This window comes from Patiria miniata, unplaced genomic scaffold (assembly GCF_015706575.1).
Source record: "Patiria miniata isolate m_02_andy unplaced genomic scaffold, ASM1570657v1 HiC_scaffold_16, whole genome shotgun sequence".
Classification (NCBI taxonomy): domain Eukaryota; kingdom Metazoa; phylum Echinodermata; class Asteroidea; order Valvatida; family Asterinidae; genus Patiria; species Patiria miniata.
Window position 1 is genome coordinate 8,835,471 of NW_024037054.1, and position 24,597 is coordinate 8,860,067.

Consider the following 24,597-nt stretch of genomic DNA (forward strand, 5'->3'; position numbering starts at 1 on the left):
ATGTCCATACATAAAAAACGTGTATCCTGTCAGTCTTGTCTGTGTTTATAACAAACAGAGCTAATAATTTAACACTAAACATTTAATAAAATTTGAAACATATTGATACAGGTTTAGTTTCTGAATTTATGATTTATTTCTTCCTGTCATCTTTGCTGTATCCCAATAATTTTTGACTCGCCAGCCGGGCTACTTAAGGAATGGTTTGACTAGCATTTGGCTAGCAGGCTACCGCTAAAGTCGAACCCTGCTGAAGAGTTGGTTTATTTAACTGCTATGTCAAACTTCATGCTGCTGTTAAATTAAAAGAAAAACAGAATTGGAAGTTTTCAACGAATTTAAATGATGAGTGAAATCCAGCGATTTTTGGCAGAAAACTTCTGAACACTATGTTTTCAACCATCACAAATAAGATCCACAAATCCTAGTCTACTAAATCATTAATTAAGATGTTCTGATGAATCATGTTTATTGTACTATTTATAAGTTGTCAGGATTTAGTCAGATGCCTTGTCTTATTTTCCAGTACCCGATATAATTTATCTGTTACAGGAAGAATTGTTGGTATAGGAAAAGCAGATGTGAAGATTTGATGTGAAGTCTCTTGTTGCCCCTTTCAATATCTTATTTCTAATAAAATATAACTGTCATAGAATATACTTTATGTTTAAATATGTGACCTGTTCTGTCAAAATCAGACTTTTCTGGACATAAGGTCAAAAATGAGATTTTTGCATATTGTTAAAATATGTTCTGTTTCCTTTTAATAAGTGGTTTAATTTTTGAAACCGGTCATTCCTGGGCAGAGTTAAGCTATTTTGAAGTTCATTGGGTCGAAAAGTAGAAAACAGAGAAAATGGACACGAACGTCAAAAAACAGACATTTCTTTAACTGATATACCTTAACAAATCATCAAAAATACTATAATTAGAGATCAAATTAGGGTTTCAAACTTTTATAGTATATTTTAGACATGCTCAGGATTACAAATATGCAAAAATTAGAAAATGGAACAAAAATCACCCCCACAGCGTTTTTTGGCCCTATCTCAATTTCAACCTCTGCCCAGAAGCGTCTGCTTTTGACAGAACAGGCCACATATTAGCAGTCCACCCACTACCAAGTCTTGTCATTTACAGGGATCCGTACCTGTCCGGCAAATCATTTCACTTGTAATAACTCCCAGTGTGTTCCTGAGAAGTGGCGCTGTGACGGCGAATATGACTGCCATGATCGGTCCGATGAAACCCCCGAGGATTGTGGTATGTAAAGCATTAAGCAGAGTTGTGATCATACATCACAGATTATCACAGATCATCACAGACCACCAGTCAATCCCAAGTCAATCAAACGTCAATCACAAGTCTATCCACTGGTAAATCACAAGTCAATCAAACGTCAATCACAAGTCTATCACACGTCAAATAAACGTCAATCACAAGTCTATCCACTGGTCAATCACGAGTCAATCAGAAATCAATCATTAACTTATGATTTGACTTGTAATTGACTTGTGATAACTTGTAATTTGAATAGTGATTTAATAAATCACTTGTTTAAGGAAGTCGTTTGAAGTTTATGTTAAGATTATGCATCCTCCACTGCACTCAACATGGGGAAAAGTTGTGTTTGTCTGCTGTGCTGCAAAACTACTTTCATTGTATAAGGGTTAAAATACAATTCTTGGTGTATAGGTAATATGTAATGCCCATTTTAAAACTCTTCTTATGTTCATTATTTCTGTTTTTCTTGTTTGAAGGCAAAATAACGTGCCCACCCACTAACTTTCAATGTGCCAACAATCGCTGTATCCCAAGAGGTTGGGTGTGCGACACTGACAATGATTGCATGGACGGATCTGATGAACGTGATTGTGGTAAGTCACTGGGAATATTTGGAGGTTTATGGAAGATTTTGTAGGATTGAGGAAGGTTTCTTGTGGAAATGCTTATTGCGTATATGCTAATGAAATTAAAACCAAAAAAAAAAAACCACTTTCTAAAATGTTTGCTTCCTGAATGCAGGGAATTCTGAATTTGTTTTCAGTGCTTAGATTAAATACTGTGTCATAAACAAATCACAAGGAAATTGTTGACAACATTACAGAATTCTTGTTTTGATGACTACACTTTTTCCACAGATTTCAGTTGCGGTGGGAATCAATTCCGATGCGACAGTAACTTATGTATCCCACAAGGCTGGGTATGTAATGGTGAACCAAACTGTGTGGATGGGACTGACGAAAGTGATGAACGTTGCAGTAAGTAGGGAATCACTGCTTGGTAGTTTTTACTTCAAATTATGCACACCAAATTCATTTTGGATAGGCATTTGATGCAGCATGTAGCAGTTTTTGATTTGAAAAGAATAACTTCACACGGTCAGATCAGTGGAGGAACTTAAGAGCTATTCAACTAGTGGGGTGCTGTGGTCCAATGGTTACGGTGTTTGACTCGTGTGCCGTGGTACATGGGTTCGAATCCTGACTGTGGGAGCATGGTGCTTGTGCTCTTGAGCAAGGCACTTTACCATTATTGCTTCGTCCTTCATTGTGTAATGCTCCTTAAAGAGCCCAGTTACTCTTATCGCTAAGAGAAGGGGTTTGCCCCGGTGTTTCTGGCAGTGGCTGCAATATGCACCGCAGCACCTTGTAAACCCTTACAAGGTGCTACATAATGGGTCTCGTAGCTCTCATTTACTTGAGGGCCTCCATGGAAAGCAGTGCCTTGCACTGATCGGAGCTTACTCATTAAAGATGACGTAAAAAAAAAACACCCCAAATACCCCCAAAAAACTAGTAGCTTTTACTTTCAGAAAAATAATGTATTAATGGAAGTAGTTATTATTTTAACTCGTAAATGTTTGTTCTCCGTCAATCAAGGTCCGACGCAGTGTTTGGAGAATGAGTTCAAATGTGACAGTAGTCAATGCATCTGGAGCGGTTGGGTCTGTGACAATAATTGGGATTGCTTCGACGGCTCAGACGAGAATAATTGTAAGTGGCTTACTCTGAGGCATCAAAACAAAATCTTCACTCATCTTGTTTTAAATGAAATAACATTCTGCCTAAAACTGAATGACCTGAAAAGTTCAAAGTAAAAATGAAGGGGACTGAGGTTTAAAATCGCAACAGAAAGTTTGTGAAATAACAAAATGTTACACAGCATTATTACCAATACTTCCTTAAAAAAATGGTGTTCTGAAAGTAATTATGATATGTATTATAATGTGCACTATAAATATGCACTGAAATATGAACTATAATTTTGTGCAGTTTGTACTCTAAAGTAATTTTGATAACGAGCATAAATTGTTATCACTTGGCAAAGTTTATCTTTATCAATGCGATCAACTGGAAGGACTGTGATTAGAGAGGGATTTTTGTAACAGTTGCTCAAATTGTGGCTCAATTTATAAGTTTGTTACTATAAAAGTAGGTTTATAAATGATGATGGGAATATCCTGGTGGCTGCATTTCAGGTAGCAGACAGTGTGCAGAGGATGAATTCAAGTGTGATAACACACAGTGCGTCTCACGGCGATGGCGATGTGATGGAGAGGATGATTGCGGTGACAACTCAGATGAAGACATAGCCATGTGTGGTAAGAAGGACCGAGTCTGAAATACATGGCTATGACTAACAGTAACACATGGTTCTATGGGGAGTGAACTCAGCCACTTCTATAAGCCAGTGTTTCGGCTAGCCTGTTTATACTAAGCTTATATTTTCCGTGCCTATATGTACCAGCTCCATACGAGTGGCTCGAAAACACTACTGCAGTTTTGTGTTACGTTTCAATTTGATTCTTATCATGAATTGTTTCAACTTGTTTTGTGTTTACAGTTGAGCTTCCGTGCTTACCTCCCAATCGATTCTTGTGTGCAAACCATATCTGTGTGCACAGTATGCAGCGATGTGACGGGGTGGATCACTGCGGAGATGGAAGCGATGAGCAATTCTGTAAGTCCGATATCAATTATCAATATCTTTTATTTTTTCATATTTTGTAATATTGTGTTAAGTATTTTTCGTAATTTTATATGGGCTGTATACACCGTGCTGTCTGAGCTATGACAAACGTTTAAAATTCACAGTTATTTTACTAATCTATTTTAACCCTCCTGCTTTTTGAACATTCACAGACAGTCAAAGAATATCAATCCTTTCCCCTGCCATGCCTTTTACACAGGCTAGTCACCAACAGTCAGATCATATTTATATCAAGCACTGTGACTAGTCAAATTCAGTCAACAGACAAAAGCAGGCACAGGGTAGGCACAGCTGGCTTGTCAATCACCTACAGTCAAACATAGCTGTATCAATTGACATAAACAGTCACAGCCAGTCAATCCTGCTTTATGTAGGCTGGGAGCTCTTAACTGTTAAAACAGTCACTTGATTGATTTTGACTGAAAGGACATCTTTGCACTAAGTGTATGTTTCCATAGGAGGGTGAAAGTTTTGAGAAGTCATTGATTTCAAGACCAGAACAAACAAATAATGAAGTGAGTCTGTGATAATTCGTTTCAGGTACCACAGAGCCACCTGAGTGCCAAAGTGATGAGTTCAAGTGCCGTAACGGCAGGTGCGTTCCTTACCACAGATTCTGTGACCTGGTCAACGATTGTGGAGATCTGTCTGATGAGGTTGCATGCATCAAAGGTGAGTCTTCCAAGTGAACTCAATAAGCAAAAAGCTGCTGAGCACGAGACAAGCCATACTCATCAAATCTCACTTTTGTTGCTTTGCATTCTTTTTTTGCTTCGGTTTTTTTTTTTCAAGGGCATAAGAAAGAGGTGTATGAAACTTAGCTCCATTTGTGGTAAACGTTCTTACCTTTTTGAAATATAACAACAATTGTTACATGTACTTGAGTGCATGATAAAGCAGTTTTTGTGTATGAACTTATCTTGTTTTTGTCTGAGTAATCTAAAAATCATTTGTGTTTTATAATTTCAAATGTCATCGATTTCTAAGAACAGTCTTGTGTGGGATCTAAGGGCATGTCTTGTAGGATGCAATGTCAGGAAAATAATTGAGATGTAAAGTTTATTATTGGGCTATTGTCGTTCACTGATGTAATTTTATAAGCTCCGTAAACTCCGGGTAATTTTGATGTCAATTTTTGTTATTTTTCTGGCAAGCTCTTGGAAAGGACTCTGTTCATTTATCATGTTGTGATTGGTCACAGGAGGCAACTGCTCTGTCGGTATACATGGATGCGAGCACCACTGCAACGACAGACAGGGAACCAGTTATTACTGCAGCTGTCGTGATGGGTACCAGCTACAAGACAATGGAAGGTCATGCCTCGGTGAGTGCACCCCACTTCCTTCATGATGCTGCATCCAAGTTATGGCTCACATTAATGCATGAGTGTATGGGAAGTGGCTTTAGTGGCTTTCATAGACGCATGTGGTATTGCAAGCCATAGCCAAGTAATTCAGACATGGCTTGATTGTCCATGCTGACCTTGGTACTAACTAGACTGGCGGCTACACACTGATTGCCGTATTGTCTTTGATGCCACTGAAGCCACATGTCGGCCATCTTGCTTCCCCTAAAAGTGTGTGCAAGCCATAGCCAAGTAATTCGGACATGGCTTGATCGTCAATGCTGACCTTGGTACTAACTAGACTGGCGTATACACACTGATTGCCGTATTGTCTTTGATGCCACTGAAGCCACATGTCGGCCATCTTGCTTCCCCTAAAAGTGTGTGCAAGCCATAGCCAAGTAATTCGGACATGGCTTGATCGTCAATGCTGACCTTGGTACTAACTAGACTGGCGGCTACACACTGATTGCCGTATTGTCTTTAATGCCACTGAAGCCACATGTCGGCCATCTTGCTTCCCCTAAAAGTGTGTGCAAGCCATAGCCAAGTAATTCGGACATGGCTTGATCGTCAATGCTGACCTTGGTACTAACTAGACTGGTGGCTACACACTGATTGCCGTATTGTCTTTGATGCAGCTGAAGCCACATGTCGGCCATCTTGCTTCCCCTAAAAGTGTGTGCTGCAGATCATTTGAACATGCATGCAGTTTCTCAAAAACATTTACTTTAAAACCCTTTGCAAATTTCTGACTATTTTACCAGCCCTGTTTGTCTATAATTTATTTTTCTCGGCTTTACTGGTTCGTGTACGACATCTGCACCTTGAGCATCTAATCCAGATGGATTTGGCGCATTATAAATGCTCTTATTATTTTGTTTCAAAATTTTAAGCATTTGGTGTTTAAAACCTGAATTTAAACTTTAAAGATTTGAGCGTCCAGTCTTTAGTCATGAGATTTGAGTGCCTCACCTTTTAAAGGTGTGAAACTTGCTTAAGTCTGTCCTTTTTTTCCATCAGATATCAATGAATGCGAGGAGGTCGGTGTGTGCTCACAGATTTGTGAGAACCTACAAGGCAGCTTCATCTGCAGCTGTCAGGCTAACTACATAGAGGAGAGAAGGAATGGGCATCATGTCACCTGCAAGGCAAACGGTAAGTCCAAATACAAATACTAAACTATTCATAAGATGGAATTCGCGTCGGGGTGATGTAAATCAATGTTAGGTTTTGCACTTCACAGACGTAAAACACTGTACACTCAGTATGTTACCTCCCGAGTGAAAGTTGGAAAAAATCACTCGGGTGGGACTCGAACCCACGACCTTCTGCTTTCAAGTGCAGATGTCTTACCACTCAACCACCGAGCTTGCGGGATCAATTGGCAATAATTGGTTATACCTCATAAAAAGTACAATTACAAAGGAATGCCTCTGAGAAAACTATCCATGCTTCATTCAGTGAGATTCTACATGATTCAAATGAGCCCTGGAGGGTTAGGGTTAATTATCTTTTGAGTAACTTTCTGACTTGACTTGGGACTGGATCACCTGGGACAAAATGACTCGTGAATGGACTTGTGATGTACTTGGCTACATGTCGCACTGGATACATGTTATGTAGTTTGCACCTCTGTCTTACTACCATTGCGTCTCTCCCCTCATAACAGGTCCCCCAGATTTCCTGCTGATTCCCGGCAACGGTCAGCTACAGCGCTACAACCCACACCACAAGAACGTGTCCTTTGAATACTCCAGCAGTGAAGGAGTGCGGATCGATGCCGTGGACTTCAAGCAAGATACGCAGACCATCTTCATGTTGGACATTGAGGGCGGTACAATCAGTCGCAGGAATTTAGAGTCCAACCGACGCACACGCAGAAGTACGCCTGTTCAAGCAATCGTACGTATACTGTACTATTTCACTTTGTTTTGGGCTGAATTTAATTATTAACCCATTATTAGGCTGCATTCAACTTACTCGACAAGGGTTAGCAGCAAATTCAGCCATGGGTGCATTTACAATTGCAGCCGTAGTGAAGTAATCTGGGAAATAGCCTAGCCCACCCAAATGCGTTACTGAAGATATTTATTCACGCATAAGAGTACATTTCTTTTTCCAATTGGACATAGTAGTTTTATGTTACCGTCGATTTCATATCACCAACTCTCTGTGACCATGTACAAGCATTGTCGTGCATCATGTAAAACGGTCATTAACAGTTAGTGAAAATCTGCACTTGTACTTTTGAATCTTTGTGTTTCAGTGCAATATTGTTTTTGTCCCACACAGATCCGCAACTTATCATCTCCACATGACATTGCCGTCGACTGGGTCTCGTCTAAAATCTTTTGGACAGACACAGCTATTAGGGTGGCTGATATAGTGAGCGGTGACAAGCTGACGCTGATCTCATATGGTTTGAGGCAACCCTTCGCCATTGTGGTAGATCCCGAGCATGGGTGAGTTTAGGCTACACCCGTTTCACGGACTGGCTCTCAAAGATTTGCGTCAAATCAAAGTATTTTGAAGATGTGAATTATGTTCATGAAAAGTTTGACGTTTGAAACTGTAGGGATTTAATCGCTCATTCTCAATTTTAAGAACTTAAATCATTCATAATGTTTTACAAAGAGGCTTGAAGCCATTGATGCAGTCAAGTGACCATGCCGCAAGTTCAGAACATTTAGGCTTTCAGATTGAATAAGAATGACAACATTCAACCTGCCAAGTATTGAGTAAATACTCAAGTGGCTGAAGCAAACATTTTGGAAAAATTTAGGGTGTTGGGATACATTTTAAAACAAAGAATTTAAAATCTGACACATTTTTGCAAGTAAAGCAAACTGACATTAACGGTATTCAAGTATCTGTAGTATTTTTCTCTACTGTTCCTTTTTTTTTCTCCTGTCCCTTCAACAGTCAGTTGTTCTGGTCAGAAGTTGGCGGGACGCCACGCATCGCTAGAGCTAACATGGACGGCTCAGACATACTGTCCATCGTCAGACAGCGAATCATATATCCAACAGGTCTAGCTTTGGATTATGTCCAGAACAAATTATACTGGGCCGACTCCAAAGCGTCTCGGATTGAGATGGTCTCATTAGATGGCGCTGATCGAACTCTAGTCTACAGGTTTTCACCAGGTAAATCAAACTTTTAATTCATGCAGATTGTGTATGACGTTGTAGTATAGCATCTTGGTAAACTGACGCTTGCAAAATTTCTAACCTGAAAAGTGAATCAGAATTTGACCAGGAACTTACAAATTGGCCAAATTTCTTTGTGATTCTGCTGCAGCGAGTAAACATTTATGGAATTAAATATAACAGGAAAATCTCACCAACCATTTCTATAAATCAGAAAAAGTGTAACTTTTTTTTTTCAATTTAACAAGCAGATTATAAATCTCAATTTACATGGATTTTAGAATATGTATTCATTTGTTTGATTCATGGTTTTCGTACCCCTTGACCTACAGTTGAAGGCAATCCGTTTGCCATAGACGTCTTTCAGGACTGGATTTACGGCACTACTAGGCCGGCCAATAAGATCTTCCGAGTGAACAAGTTTGGCAGGAGGGACATTCCCAACGGCAATTTGACCGTTGTGGCTGAAGGCTTAGCCAGATCCTCTGGTGTGGTCATTGTACAGCAATATAAACAAGCACAGGGTAAGATTGTGCCCATGATGGGTTTTTTGTTCATTGCTAGGGGTGTAATTCTTTATGTCCAATATCAATTATTGATACTGATATCTTCTTTTTACATTTTGATTCAGTAATTTTGGTCTTGCAGTTAGGATATGCACAGCTATTAATAAATTTATTTTTATAATTTTAGTATCAAATTTCAATATTTGCTTTTCACCAACTAAATTTAAGCACTGTAGACTCAATGATTTTCTTAAGCTTGTGAGAACAAAAATTGTAAAGCTTATTTAAATGCATAATGTCCAGCTTACCAGCGCAATTGTCTCTACTAGTAGTAATGAGAATGTCAGAATATTCAGGTAATACTTAATTTTGCCCATCTTTGTCCGAATAATTCCCAAGCAGACCTCAGACAGTATCTTTCTTTCATTCTTTGTTTATTTGTTTTTGTTAGGCCTGAGGGATCTGTGTAGTCCCAACCCTTGTCAGGATATGCAGGATGAAGGATAGCAGACCTCAGACAATATCATTCTTTCATTCTTTGTTTGTTTGTATTTGTTAGGCCTGAGGAATCCGTGTAGTTCCAACCCTTGTCAGGACATGCAGCTTTGTCTTCTGACTCCCAGTAACTACGTGTGTCGATGCAGGAATGGGTTCGAATCCTCACCGACAGGGGGTGGCTGTGTTCCATCTGACGGATCAAGTAAGTGGTTCCTGAGCCTCGTTGAGATATTCATGAGGAAATTCAACTCTGATGGGATTTGGTTAGCCACTTTGTCGGAGCTTAACAGTTCAGATCCAGCGACTTGGCGGACACAAAAATGGGTGCTTTTTGGTTTGGGTGAATTTGGTTAAATGTATAAGAGTGTACCCAAAACAAATAGCACCCTCGTTTTGTGTCCAACGTGCTTTACCAAAATATATTTAGAGTGACTGAAATTGTCTCAAATAGTTGTTTCAATTTTTTTATGACAAATAGCATGTTTTTGAAATTTAGTTACACAATTACTGTGAAGAGGTTTTCAGAGCTCTATGCACGTTGTGCACAACAAGTAATTCATTCAGTCAGCCAACCAATCAATATGTGGTTTTTTGTTTTTGTTTGTTTGTTTATTTGGCAGTAGGTTTGTATTTGTGCAAACTAATTATTTCTGATAACTTGATCCATGTTATATTTGAACAGCACCATGTGCAGATGTACAGTGTCTACATGGAGGGACGTGTTTGGTGCTAGGACCTTCCCGCTTCAAATGCAAGTAAGTGCACTCATGCATTGCAACTGCAGTCGCTTGAAGTTTCTATCAGCAAATTCTGACAATTGTTAACATACACTTGCACATAGATGGGCAACGAAATAGGATGTGAAGTCGTTAGTGTGTAATGTCTTTTAATAATGACTTTTTAGCTGCGGGTAGCGGCTCAACAAATCGTGATGTCTCTCCGTTAGTTAGTTGGTTAGTAACAAACGTTATTGTAGTCTATTGCTCCTGACAAGAAACACAATAAAGGGGGCGACTTTGCTGCCATCGCGTTAGCAGTTTTTCCAATGGTTGTGATTTTTTGTTAAATACCTGAAACCACCAAAGAAGAATGTCAACACATGAATGGACATGCAGCCTTTTGCTAAAGATAATTTGAGTTGATTATTTACATTGTTTTTTGATATTATCCTCAAGTTTCCATCAAATACTTGTGATGGACTTGTGATGGACTTGTGATGGACATGTGATTGACATGTGATGGACATGTGATTGACATGTGATGGGCTTGTGATTGACTTGTGATTGACATGTGATGGACTTGTGATTGACTTGTGATGGGCTTGTGATTGACATGTGATGGACTTGTGATTGACATGTGATGGGCTTGTGATTGACTTGTGATTGACATGTGATTGACTTGTGTTGGACTTGTGAGGACTTGTGAGGACTTGTGAGGACTTGAATGGAACACACTGCATGCGCATACTGTTTTGCTTGTGTATAGTACATAACTTATTTTATTTTAAATGTGCACAAAGCCTAGTGTCTTGGCTAAGCATTTGGCAAATTGTGTGCTGTGCAACTCTTTTCTCCGGTTATAGTGTTCAGACGCTACATTTTCATGTTTTCAATTAACACAAACATTCTGTCCTTTCTGCTAGGTGTCAAAGTCAGTACACCGGTCCAACATGTGAGACTGACCTGTGTGCTGGTTATTGCTTAAACGGAGGAACCTGTCTTATCTCTGGTTCCGGAGAGGGTAGGACAGCCCATTGCACATGCCCACGAGGCTTCGAAGGACTAAAGTGTGACATTGAACAAGACCCATGTGATACTCTGAAATGTCTGAACGGGGCCATCTGCCGAAAACAACAAGGTATGATTGACTCGTGTCTTCTCATTTTTTTTTCCTGATAAAATGCGAGCAGCAAAGCTTTTTAGAGATGATACCATACAACAATAAATGTATTGAGTTCGTTAATCACTGTGTGAGTCGTTCTGAGATGTACATGTGCTGTCTTAAAGTACCTGTATAAATTAAAGTACAAGAAATGTATCATTGGGTCCGCTGATCCAAAAAGTATTGGGAATGACACAGGTTAATCTTTGTGGATTTTGTTTCAGGATTTCAGGTAATTTATAAAATTTGTATCATATTATTAATTTTCCCCCAATATTCCTAAATACCAGCAAATTCATATTTTCTTATTATTATTTTGGTTTATTGCTATTTATGCAATAAATCGAATAAAATTACAAGGATTTTTATTAAAAAATTCATCTGCCATTAAATGATATAAATATGCCGCTAAGAATGATTAGATTTAAAAAGTATTGAGTATGTGATTGATTTGGGTTGAATACCAGACTCTGGCCTCATTTCAGTGACTTCAGCAGTTGATATTTCAATCAAGATTCGCTAGTGATTTCAAAAGCCAATCTTAATTTAGATCTTAGGAATAATTAGGTTTCAGGCATCCAACTTTGCCTCGGATCCGCTGATTTTCTTATTTTTACTTCTCAAGAATGCCAATGCAAATTGAAATATACTGTACCAAGTCTTGTGTGACTTGGATGTTTCCTTGTTTGTTTTCTAAATTCCCAGTTGCACGCATGAGGTTTGGTGATACTATTGAATGTCACTCAGGAACAGGTTTATATATATCAGGGAAACAAACTTTTGTTGGTTTTGTAGGTTGTGTAATATTTCTTTTGGTTCTTTCTTCCATCAGATGGTGCAGAGTGCACTTGTGGCTCGGTACGCTATGAAGGTGTCCGATGCGAAATTGATAAATGTGATACGTGTGATCCAGCTAGCTCTACATGTAACCTTGTGAAAGACGGGATACAATGTGTGTGAGTACAGAAGGAGACAGATGCTAAGAGTCAGACTAACCCCTAACCCCAGTCAACAAATCTGAGTATTCTTCACTTTCATACATTTCATACAGCATTGCAAACTTGATTTTACCTTCTGTAAGAACTCATCATTGAATTACTGCACTCAAAAATACCCAAAGTCCACCAGGTTGGAATCGAACCATGCTCGGCCGAAAGTGCTTCACTTTCATTTTGAAATCCAAAATGACATAAACTTTACTTAATTTCCCACTTTTTCTAACTGAGCTTTTTATTTCTATCGACAGCCCGAAGCCCCCAAGGCTACACCGTCACCAGGCGATAAGAACAAGAATACACAGAATCCACCAGGTGAGATAGATGTCCGGTCTCTCTTGGGCCTTACTAAGCAGTGGTGTGGTTGAGTTAATCACAAGTCAATCACAAGTCAATCGCAAGTCAATCACAAGTCAATCGCAAGTCAATCGCAAGTCAATCACAAGTCAATCGCAAGTCAATCACATGTCAATCACAAGTCAATCGCAAGTCAATCACAAGTCAATCACAAGTCAATCGCAAGTCAATCACAAGTCAATCGCAAGTCAATCACAAGTCAATCGCAAGTCAATCGCAAGTCAATCACAAGTCAATCGCAAGTCAATCACAAGTCAATCGCAAGTCAATCGCAAGTCAATCACAAGTCAATCGCAAGTCAATCACAAGTCATCCTGTCACACGTCAAGTCACAAACATTCGAATGAACCTGTTACTTATGACTAGATTTTTTGAAACGATATCTCACTTTTAACGGGACTTGTGACCAGAGTTGTGATTGATTTTACCGCAGCATTTTCACCTTGGATACAAATATTGATGTTGTTATGACTTCCCCAACTGTCTGTTCATTTTCAGCCATCATGACTTCTCCTTCGCCATGTTTGCATGAAATTTAATAGCCACTCGTTTTTCTCTTTTCTGTGTCTGTCTGCAGTTTCGTTAGCAGTGGTGATTCCGGTTGTTCTGATCATTCTTGCAGTAGCTGTGGTTCTGTTCCTTGTATGGTACAAGAGGAGGTAGGTAGCCTCCAACATACTAGCGTTGTTACTCGCACTCGGTCTCACATTTCAACTGCAGGAGAATACATGTATAAGCATAATAGCAAGCACTTGTTATTCACTTTGGACTTATGATCAGAACAGTTGCATTGCTGTATCAAATGTGAATCGGCCAGGAGACCCAACCAAGCTCAGTGGTCAAGTGGTTAAGACGCTTGCACTTGACTGCAGAAGGTCTTAGGTTCAATTCCTACTTGTTCAAGGTTGTGAATTCTTTCACACTGCTTTTTCCAACCTTGTACCCCCTTTTTTACTGTATTTATTTTCTTTTGTATTAATACCAGCAAAGAGAAGAATATTGATAAGGTGTTCTGTCGATTGGAGATTCACATCCCACTCATGTTTAACTCGAAATCATTTTGTTCTCCTACTTTGCAGGCACACAGGGAGCTTCAAGCATCATCGCATGAAGCAGGACGGAGGAGGAAACATTGAGATCGGCAACCCAACATTCATGTATGAGCCACAACTCAATGAGGATGATGGACCTGAGCTGGTAGATACGGCATTCACTGTCAAAGGAAGCAAGGTATGTGTGTCTCCCATACCCCTATTCTATCCACAGCAACATAGTTCTACTAAACTCTCATAGCAATTGCACCTGTTGCCCTAACCCCTAGGAACCTTCATGAAACCCCCATAACGTACACCACTGGTACATTCAGAAAACTTTTAAGGGGTAACATGGTTGAGGTGGTTTGTTAACAGCATTGACTCTCTGTGTACATGTATCTTTACGTCTGTTTGTTGGTCATTGGGTTTTGTTTGTTTGTTTGTTTGTCCCTGCCTCTGGTAGTCTTTCGTGACTTCAGTTTTGCTGGTCTGAATATCCCTCTCTGTTACTTAAAATGTGGATTTTCTGTGTCAATTTGACCCAACAGATTTTGTGGTCTGTTTTGTGTTTATTTTTCATGTCAAATGTCAGGCTGTTTGCTTGCCTTTTGCTGTTAGTCTTTTTTCCCGTCTACCCTCTGTTTGTTCTTGGGCAATGGGCATCTTGGCTATGGTTTGCTGCCTGGGTTGCAATTTGAATTCTTCTATTTACTTCAAATTTTCCCTAAGCTAACATTTTCAAGTGATTTCAGATCCCATTTCTAGACAAAAAGAAAGTAAGTTGAAAGCTTCATTGCAAGACTGCATTCCAGCTGCTCGTTTGGATGCCTAAAAAGGGGCACGGTAAACAAACCAACCCTGTGAGCAAATTCTCCTTGCATTTTCATGAAACCAATCCACGCTGTGATGTAAACGTTGGGAATATTGAAGAATGAAACAAGATACATTTGTAGTATCTTGGTTTATTTCAAGATTGAGGGCTTACTTAAACCTCTGTTCATAAAAGAAAACATTTGGAAGTTTTTGTCTTCAATTCTACATGCATTCCTGTCATTTGTCCAGAGAGTCATAAAAAAAGTTCTTAATGTGTGAGGAGAACAATTAGAAACTTACTCTGTAGTTTTGTGCAGCAAATTACATGTCAAAGTAGGGTCGATGCACTCTAAGACTAGCCTGTAGTTTATACCACAAATGCAGAGCTCAATATCGATCTGTAAAATGTCTCTCTTTCTGGTGCAACCCCTCCTTAGATAGATTTGCCGTCATCTTTGTGCCGACACAGAAATATCACCTGGCTTTATAGAAACTGCACCAAGTCTGACATCATCTCACTCCTTGCTTTACTCTCCCCTCCCCCACCCCCGACTCCTTTCTCCCGTCCCTTCATTTTTGCAGCACATTTTCAAAGGTTTCAGGCCGTCCTACCGGCGTTTGTCTGACGCCAACATTGACATCATGCTGGACTCAAGCATCTAACACTCTGCGTTGCTGTTCCAAACCAAAAATGCTTCCACTAATCAAAGTAAATTTTGATGTTGGGAATTCGTGTGTTTGAAGACCGTTGATTGATTTGCATGCAAAATCATTTCCATTTCCTTCCTCTCCTAAAAATCTCTCCGCTTGCAGAAACGATAAAAAGTACAGTTGTGATTATTATCACAATTTGCATGTCTTCCAGTCACAAGTGAATGACAAGCTTCAAATTGTGATAAAATTGTGATAATGTCATTGTAAATTCTCAGTTTCATCATAAATTCTCTGTGACTTTTCTTGTGATTGCTTTGTTATTGACGTGATCACAACTCTGCTTTAAAGTGTATAAAGTAACCCTAACATTTTCACTTTCTCCTTTGTATAACAATTTGTTTCTTTAATCTTCATCATGTGCAGCCATCTTCTTTTGTCTTGAGTTTCATAGTCTGGCATAACATAGTCTGGTAACAGCACTTTTGTCAGATTACATACTGATTCCCATGTAGTCTTCTGAGATCCAGTTAAAGATGGCTGCATTGTGAATGAGACACCATTGCATTGTCGTTTCCCTGCATTTGGCATGTATATTCTGGTTGAATTTGTTGTAAAGTGTCTTGTACTTTTGATGATATTTTTAAAGTGAAAATTGGACCCCAATAAAAACTTTTCTTTCTTTTTGCACTGCCTTTGTTCAGTGTACATGCACGCATACATATTTGTCTTTGTGAAGAGTTGGCAACCATTTTATTTTATACTACTTGACTTGCATCCATTTTAATATTCTCTTATTGTATTTTCTGTAACCAGGTTTTTTCCCCCTGAAACTAAGATACTTTAAACCTTTCACCACAGCTGCCATAACCAGAATATATTTATTTTTTCATTCCATGTGTGTTCATGACAAACGGTCACAGATGGCTTATTGTGTTCAATATTTATTTTTGTTTTGTTAAATTTCTGCGTTAATGTTAGCACTACGCATGTATTTCATCCTAAGGAATATATTTCTTTTTGTTTTGTCCTTGATTTTCCCACAGACTACCAATTTCTCCAACCCAATGTACGGATCGCTGTATCCAGACCGCCACAGCACCGGCTCAGAAATCAGCTTGGAAGAGAAAAAAGATTTACTAGAAGACTCGGAAACGATGGAGGATGACACAAGATCGCTAGGTCTAGAAGACGACGAGAAAGCAGCCATATTGAGATGAGATGATCAGGCCCCCCCCCCCCCCCCCCCCGTCCTTTTTTACCCCTCCCAATAACATCTCTGCTGTTGTTACTGAGATGGAATTTGAAAGAAAATCAGTTGTTTGAAAAAGGATCAATTTGTTCCTTTTCCTTTTCTTTTGGCCCCTACATCTATTACTACAATCAGACATTAAAGGAAAACAACCTTGTCCAGTAATGTAAATAATGAAATGAAAAAAATAAGCCAAAACAAAAGGCAGATAGACACAAAGTACTAAGAAGTAAAGCCTGCATTTTCTTGAACTAAGTATCAAAATACCACAGATCATTTTAAAAAGTTGGACATTTCCAAATAGTTGTTGTGAATCCCCCCCCCCCCATTTTTTTGTTGCTCTGCACCTGCAACTCATGCATGGTCAAACATCCTTCGCACAATTTTTTTTTAACTGCTTAAAAGGCAAAACATTGAAAATCAGCTTGTAAAATTGATGTGATCTCCATCTGCATGAGCATCTGTCCATTTTAAAGTTTTTGAGGTGATTCGTACCTTTTCATTTAGTTTGGTTTTGTGTATAGAAATTCAGCCAATGGGTGCTATATAACGCAAACAGGGTTTTCTTCCAAACATCATATTGAAAGAAAAACAACATTATTTTTAAGCTTAGGCTAACTTATATTTGTACTTTTATAAAGTTATGAAGACATAGATACTAGGCAGTTGAGTTTCGGGTTTCTTTTTTTGTGTTTTCGTATGCCGAATAATGCAATGTAATTTAAAGACAACATATCTGTTTTTGCTAAGCAGTTGTTTTAGAAACAGTAATGTGTTGCACCTTTCACTTGTACACGTGGAGCACATTGTTCTGGCCCGTAGAGTTTATTACAAATTCTAAAACAGTGGTCATGTGGAAAAGAAGAGGTGTTTATATTTTCGAGGCTGTTGTTGAATGCAAGAGTTGCAACTTGGTTGATCTAGGAGTGTCTGTGATATGTTGTTCTACGATTGGTTGAATTGGATTCATTTCTGTAACCTTTACTTGTATGATGTGGAGATAAGGCTTAACTTGGTCCGTCATATTGGATATTTTGATCCCTTTTAGAGTTCCTGCTTGATTTGGAGTGAAACTATTATCTTAAGAAATGATAATGATTGTGTCTGTATCAAAGTGGTTTGAAAAGTGATTTCAGTCAACAAGTATTTTCTCCATCAGAACAAAGTTTTGTCGATCTATTTTAAAGTACTTCACTTTCAAAGATGATACGTGAAACAAGTACTGGTAATATTAAGGTTTGATCTGTACAAATTGATGCACACAGTGTAATTATAATTTTACTTTAAAAGTGAACAAATGCTTAGAGGTTCATGCTATTTAAATGTGTATATGTTATGAGGTCATAAAAGCAATTTGGTGCGAGATTGAAATGCTTGAGCTATTTTGCAGGCATTAAGCAACCAACTAAAAGCATTTTTCATGGTGAAAGGGTTTTAGTGTAGGGAGTTTTGATTTAATGAATAGGTTGTGGGTTTGGGTGGTGACTAAAAGACATTTTAGGTTCATTGTTTATATGTGGTTGGCTATGGAACCAACTTAAAGAGAATTATTTAACCAACAGTACTTAACTTTGTAAGGTACATGTACAGCGATGTCTTGTTATACAGAAATATGAACATGTGCTGATTAGTTTGAAGCTGTAAGATGTTATATCTATAACTCTTAGTTTTATTTGCTCTAAGCCATATGGCATTTTGAAAAAGTATATATTTGTCATTTCTAAACAGTTATTAAGAAATATGTGTAACATATAGCAGGCCTTTTAAAAACAGCGTATCATTCAAACTCTAAGCACTTTAACCTTCCCTCACGCAACTGCACTTTTTGTCATTATTGGAAGAAAAGTTCTGTATAATGTTTGATTGAAGAACGAGTATTCCAGTTTGTTGCTAGATTCATCTGATATTTTACTTCCACGTTCCAAGTTATTTATGTCCATTTTATTATCATGAACATATCATAATTGTCTGTAAACATGTACACGCCTATTGCATGTGTTTTCTTAATTAAGAGAGGTGTCATTCTTGGATTTCATTTTCCCGTTCAGCGTTTATGTACAGAACTTCTTAGTGACCTGTTGTCTGAAATTGAATGTACATCCCTACGTTGTTTTTACTGTTTGCCAGGGTAAAACATGAAATACTACAAATGCTAGATTTCTTTTATTTTCATACTTTTTTGGAGGAATAAAACGTGCTTTAACATGTACTTCAGTTTGCTGTATCCGTTTATTGTTAAACCTTGTTTACATCTTTTTTACACCGTGTTTACAACCTTGTTCCAGCTTAATACCTTAAAACACTTGCTAAATACAATCATGGAGGTCGCCAGGATTTTTTCTAGAGGGGGCAAAGCACATCCCCTCCCCGAAATCCCTGTACTTCTCCAGCATATTCTCAATTTATCATTTTTTTTAGGGTGGGCAGGGACATTTTCCCCACACCCATTAAATTAACAGCAATATTACTTCGCACCCGGTTTACTTTTTTTTCTTTCTTTTTTTTGGAGGGGGTGAGGGTGGGGGGGGGGGAGTGCCCCTTCCCCCTCCCCTCCCCTGCCCCCTCCCCCTTGCGACGCTCATGAATACAATCCAAATCACAGTCAACTTAAATGGAACAAGAACAAAACACATCCGGACAATAACTCGAGAAATACTTCTTGCATGTAATTGTTTCTTAAGATGTCTTAAATATACTGTATGTAAAGTATCAACCAAAATTCCTACCCCATACCCAAGGCCTCTATCCCTCAGCTTCCAACTCTCTGGAGACAGAACAACTTAAGGGTTTCAGAAAGGCCAGATAGTGGTTAGAGCATAGGGGTAAATTCCCAAATGTTCCAGGTTGAACACCCACCCATGCACAATTTTATGAGAAACCACAGTAGTGGCCCATATTAAAAAAAGAAATTATAAACGCTCCTTGGGACATGACATCCTGAGCGGCTGAGCTCGTACTACATCTGACTAACTGGCTCTCGATAAAATTGTGTTCGGACCTAGTATTATACCTTTAAGGTAAACACGTCCCCCCCCCCCCCCCCCAAGTTACCCATAAACCCTCAGTACTATAGCAGATGAGCAGAAACGACAACACGTGATTTGTACGCCATTTCAATTCTTCGCGGGCGTGGAGGCTGGAAAAACTGAGCTGTCGGCACAACCGTACAAGTCCAAGTAAGTTGTTATTTTCTGTCTGTAAACTCAACATTTGTACCTTAAGTTATTGAGCAAAAGCCACTGACCAAAGTGTTATAACGTGGTGATTTTTTTGGAAGAAAAAAAAAGGAGAATTCTCGGGCCAAATTATCGTTACCATGGTTACATTCGTCACAAATTTGACAGATCATGAAATGCAAATGGCGCTGCGATAAGCACACGATTTTCCACTCAGCACGCTGACTTCAGAGGAGAAATTGAAAAGAATATGGCATCCTGACACCACTTAATTGTTTTCATGATAATTGATTATTTATCTCCATGAACGTCAGTCATTGCAAAAGTGGGAAAGAATTACTGTAGAATCCTGACGCTTCTTCTTTAGTTGTCTACAAACTCTATGGACAGTTGAGTTCATTTTCTAACAAAATCGGAAATGTTTCTCCGACAGTCCCGTATTCATGTCTTTTCATCATTTTTGTAATGACTGACCTTTTGAGATGATATTCATGTATGAACAAAAGTGGGGAAAGATTCCCATATCTGGCCATCAATTGTCACCCTCTGCCAATGAGACTGGTCTGAAGTGTTTTCTCGAGTAAAAACTTATAAATTTTCCCTGCTAATTTTTAACTTTTTAGGGCATATTATCACTTTCTGATGGCTGATAGGTCATTTGAAGGGAAAAATTAGCGATGGCCAGATATGGGAATCTTTCCGCAATTATTTCAATTAGGCAGTAACAACAATTCTTGAAACTTGTATAAAATATTGTCAACAGTCCCTGAAAAAAACATTGCTAAAAAAATATGCATCAAAAATTGGGGGCAAAATGAGTTAAAACATAATTGGGCAATTCCATAGTACATGTATGTATGTAACTCACCTTCCTGCACGTTTCCCGGACAGATATGCCATTCCAGAGAAATAATGCATATATTTGGGGACAAAACAGTTTAATATGATTATTTTCCCCCCTAAAATTGATTAGTTTTGCCTAAATTGTCAATATTGCGGATGAATGTATGTTTCTTTTGCAAACAAGTCTGACTCTGATTCATGTGCAGAAAAGTAAATTTTTGACCAAATTTGGTAAAATTTGCCATTTGTTGTGATGGAATCAAAGTAAAACCTACATGTAGCCAAAGCTTGCCCCAGTTTGGTCATTTTTTTTTTTTGAGCAGTAGTGAGACACACGATTTCGCCCTCCCCCCCCCCCTCAAAAAAGCAAACGAACAACATATTCAATACCAAATAAATTCCCTAAACCTGCAAACTCGGTCATTCTTCCCCATAAAGCACTGAAAAATCCGAATTCATGCCTGACTTTGTTTAACATTGTTTCAGAATTAGACTGTTGCTGTTCATCGATGCTGACATTTTTTTCCTTTTTTTTCCTAGTGGTTTCCCAGATGGTCCATCAGATGAAGTAAGGTCTCTTCAACCTGCATGAGACTCTCAGCAGAAGTTAAGAAAGCTGTCATCAGAACCGGTGTTGCAGACTTCAAGACAGCTCTTAAGTAGACAAGATTTGCATCTTAGGTAGGCTAAACAATTTGATAAATTAATTGAGAGGGTCAAGTCATACTTTCTAAATAACTACAGTTTATAGCATTACTTTTTTCAGTACTCTTAAAACCAACCAATAAACAGATATTTACCAGTGTATAGGGCCTATATGCTCTAGACCATAAAGTTTTTGTAAGTCAATTGGGATATATTTTAAATTTTTTGAAAGGAAGCAGTTTGTTGCATTTTGACATCTGTCTAGGAAATGTGTAGGCATGCGTTTCAGGGATTCTTGGATGTCAGTAAAGAACGTAAAGTTAACCCTTGAGACTATTTCAATTTTGGCTGAATCAAATTACTCCAAACATGCTGCAAAGATGCCCAATAGCCCCAAAACTTATCCCTATACATTTCTGCGATGGATGTGCCTTTCAACTGAAACAAAATTACATCAACTATTTTAGGCAAGATGAGTCAACATGAAAATTCACTGCCATGTTGATTATTTTTGCTCAAACCTGCAATGGTGTTTGGGTACGAATACTAAAATGTGCTCCTCTTGCATCAAAATGATTCTATGGGGTGTTTGAAGAAAAGTAAATTTTAGACTAAATTTATTAAAACGTGTAAGGTTAACCCCTTGCAATTTGTGTTTCAGTTTTGGTCTAAATGAAATTGCTCAAAACTTGCAAGAAAGATACCCACGGGTCCCTATAAAAATACATTCACACAAGTTTCCTGGACAGAATTCAAAAGATAGTGTCCAAAAGTTGGGGGGAAATCAGTAAAATATATGATGCATGTTTTCTCTGATTTTTTTTGCTCCATTCTTCAAAATTCTGGATGCATGAATATAGGCCTACAGACAAATTCTCTTCTGAAAGCTACTTTAAAGTCATGTGCAGAAAAGTCCATTTTTACCGAATTGAGTGAAAAAAATCTATTGTTTTTCCCCTTGCAATGATTTTCCCTCAATTTTTGGCCAAAAATGAAAGTGGGTGAAATTTGCAAGAAAGATGCCCAAGGGCTCCTAATACACATTGCTACATTTTTCCGGGACAGATCTGCTATTCCGAAAGGTGCATCAAAAATGCAGCAAAATCAGTTGGAATTTAAAAAAATAAACTCTTTCAGGGCCAGCCGGCCAGCCAGCCTGCCAGCCAACCGGGGAGCCAGCCAGCCGGCCAGCCAGCCAGCCGGCCAGCCAGCCGGCCAGCCAGCCAGCCGGCCAGCCAGCCAGCCTGCAAGCCAGCCATCAACCAGCCGGGGAGCCAGCCAGCCAGCCAACCAGCCAGCCAGCCTGCCAGCCAACCAGCCAGCCAGCCTGCCAGCCAACCGGGGAGCCAGCCAGCCAACCGGGGAGCCAGCCAGCCAGCCGGCCAGCCAGCCAGCCGGCCAGCCAGCCAGCCGGCCAGCCAGCCAGCCGGCCAGCCAGCCAGCCGGCCAGCCAGCCAGCCGGCCAGCCAGCCATCAACCAGCCGGGGAGCCAGCCAGCCAGCCAGCCTGCCAGCCAACCAGCCAGAAGGGCAGCCAGCCAGCCAGCCAGCCAGCCAGCCTGCCAGCCGGGGAGCCAGCCAGCCAGCCAGCCAGCCAGCCAGCCAGAAACAAGTCAGCTAGATATGTTCACTAAGGTAGGACTGACCCTTTGTTTCAGCCATTAGCGCTCAAATTGAGCCAGTGAACACCCAAGACCCAGGATCTCAAGACCCAAGTACAGTTTGCAAGTGGAGTCGTTCGATGGATTTCTCAGAGTGAGCCAGAGTTTTCTTGTTCCCGTTCCATTATTGTGTGTACAACTGAAACCACCCTTGAGAAATGTAATTGCAAATCTTCCACGAGATCTCTCACGAGTTGAGTTTACACTTGATAAACCTCTAAAATATGGTTGAAAACAAAATAAAAAATTTCATATGCTTTCAGAAAAAAAAATTAACTCTCACTTTTCTCTTGCAATGTGAGCATATTTTGTTTTGAGGATTGAAAAATAATCTTCAAATTAAAAAAAATGTATTGGAATGCTATTTTCACCGTAAGAATTTGACATAACATTTTTCCAGTGTGGTTCAGATAGGTGTTGTGACCATGTGGGTTCAGTCATGTGGTTGCTAAGGCAAAACATCTGCCGTTGTGAAGCAAAGCTAATCCGATTACGTACTTAGACGCTATAGCAGAGCAGTGAAATTCATGCACCACAAAAACATGGCCTTTTGAACGTTGTGTTTCTCAGAAAATATGCACAGTATGATTGAAAAGTTAAATTATAACGGAAGAAGAAATTCTAAACTTCATGTCAGTGAAAAAATCGCCGTCATCGATGCCGAAACCTCAATACTGGTTACTGGTATAGCTGACCTTCAAAAACTTCCCCAAATCTCTGTATTTATATCTTTTTCTCTAGGAATTTCTCAAAATTGTTATTTCGCAAGAAGTTGAACACTTGTATCATCTAAGTATATTCCGAATTTCAGCTTAATATGTTGTTGCAAACGCTAGTGCTACAATTTGAACCATCTCCATGGAAAATTTCGACGATGATTTCTGCCAACCCAAGTCACATGCATTGTTCAGCAAAGCTCCTTAGGTGCTACGGTTGACCGATTTTGGCCAAGCCACACAATTTCGTATTGTAGATTAGCATATTCATCAGTGTCTCTGCGTGTTTTGGCATGAGTCTCGGTATCTACCAATGGAAGCTGGCGAAAAGGGTGATATTTATCAATTAACTCGTGAAGGAGGCTTTTCTCAAAATTTTGCTGCACACCATACTGGATAGGAACCTTATTAATATTCGTGAGGCTTGAAAAGAACAGCTGTTGCAAATGTCAGTGTTACAACTCTCAATGATGCACGTACGTAGCCAGGACTATTTATCCAATTTCAACGAAAGTTATGAACACAATCCAATGATTTTTAGCACATACTTGGATCATTATGAGTAAAGTAAGCCCTGAAAGTTTCATGAAGATACGGTTTTCGAAACGGGAGAAATCAATTTTCAAAGATGAAATGTTGTGTAACCTTTAGAAATCGCCCTTGGCAACCACATGACTGGGTTGGTGGTGGTGCATGTATGTGTTTTGGGGTGGTGGTTTTTCCACAGGTCGTCGGCTCAAATTGAGCATGTGTCATCGGCTCAAATTGAGCGTATGCTGCAAACACTCCAGGATCAAGATGGATTATGGGATCTGTATATCCCTACATCCAAATGCAACACCAGCAGGACTATGGGATCATCTATATCCCCGTGTCCATCTAGGGGTGGATCTTGGGTGGCAATCGTGGGGGGGGGGGGGGAATCTACTCCATGGGAAGCAAAATTTGATAATTTTTGGCCTCAGTACTATTAGTGGGAAACTTGCCCCCTGGATCTGCCCCTGCTGCAAGGCTCCAATAAATTGTACTTAATTAGCTTGTGCACTGCCTTTATGGCATAAACATTCTTTAGAAGTAAAC

At 39.3% G+C, this 24,597-nt stretch overlaps 1 protein-coding gene across 1 annotated transcript in view; it reads left to right on the forward strand.

Annotated features, from left to right (window-relative positions):
* LOC119722899 (prolow-density lipoprotein receptor-related protein 1-like) overlaps positions 1–13,957 on the forward strand; it is an 80,872-nt gene extending 66,915 nt beyond the window's left edge. The window contains exons 68-87 of the mRNA XM_038193298.1: positions 1,141–1,263; positions 1,761–1,877; positions 2,142–2,261; positions 2,883–2,996; positions 3,482–3,604; positions 3,847–3,963; positions 4,534–4,665; positions 5,195–5,317; positions 6,362–6,496; positions 7,011–7,243; positions 7,634–7,803; positions 8,264–8,487; positions 8,823–9,014; positions 9,556–9,696; positions 10,177–10,249; positions 11,137–11,351; positions 12,208–12,331; positions 12,622–12,685; positions 13,305–13,386; positions 13,807–13,957. Coding sequence (XP_038049226.1) covers positions 1,141–1,263; positions 1,761–1,877; positions 2,142–2,261; positions 2,883–2,996; positions 3,482–3,604; positions 3,847–3,963; positions 4,534–4,665; positions 5,195–5,317; positions 6,362–6,496; positions 7,011–7,243; positions 7,634–7,803; positions 8,264–8,487; positions 8,823–9,014; positions 9,556–9,696; positions 10,177–10,249; positions 11,137–11,351; positions 12,208–12,331; positions 12,622–12,685; positions 13,305–13,313 — 2,549 coding nt within the window. The 3' untranslated portion in view covers positions 13,314–13,386; positions 13,807–13,957. The remainder of the gene's footprint in view (positions 1–1,140; positions 1,264–1,760; positions 1,878–2,141; positions 2,262–2,882; positions 2,997–3,481; positions 3,605–3,846; positions 3,964–4,533; positions 4,666–5,194; positions 5,318–6,361; positions 6,497–7,010; positions 7,244–7,633; positions 7,804–8,263; positions 8,488–8,822; positions 9,015–9,555; positions 9,697–10,176; positions 10,250–11,136; positions 11,352–12,207; positions 12,332–12,621; positions 12,686–13,304; positions 13,387–13,806) is intronic.
* Positions 13,958–24,597: the final 10,640 nt, after the last annotated feature.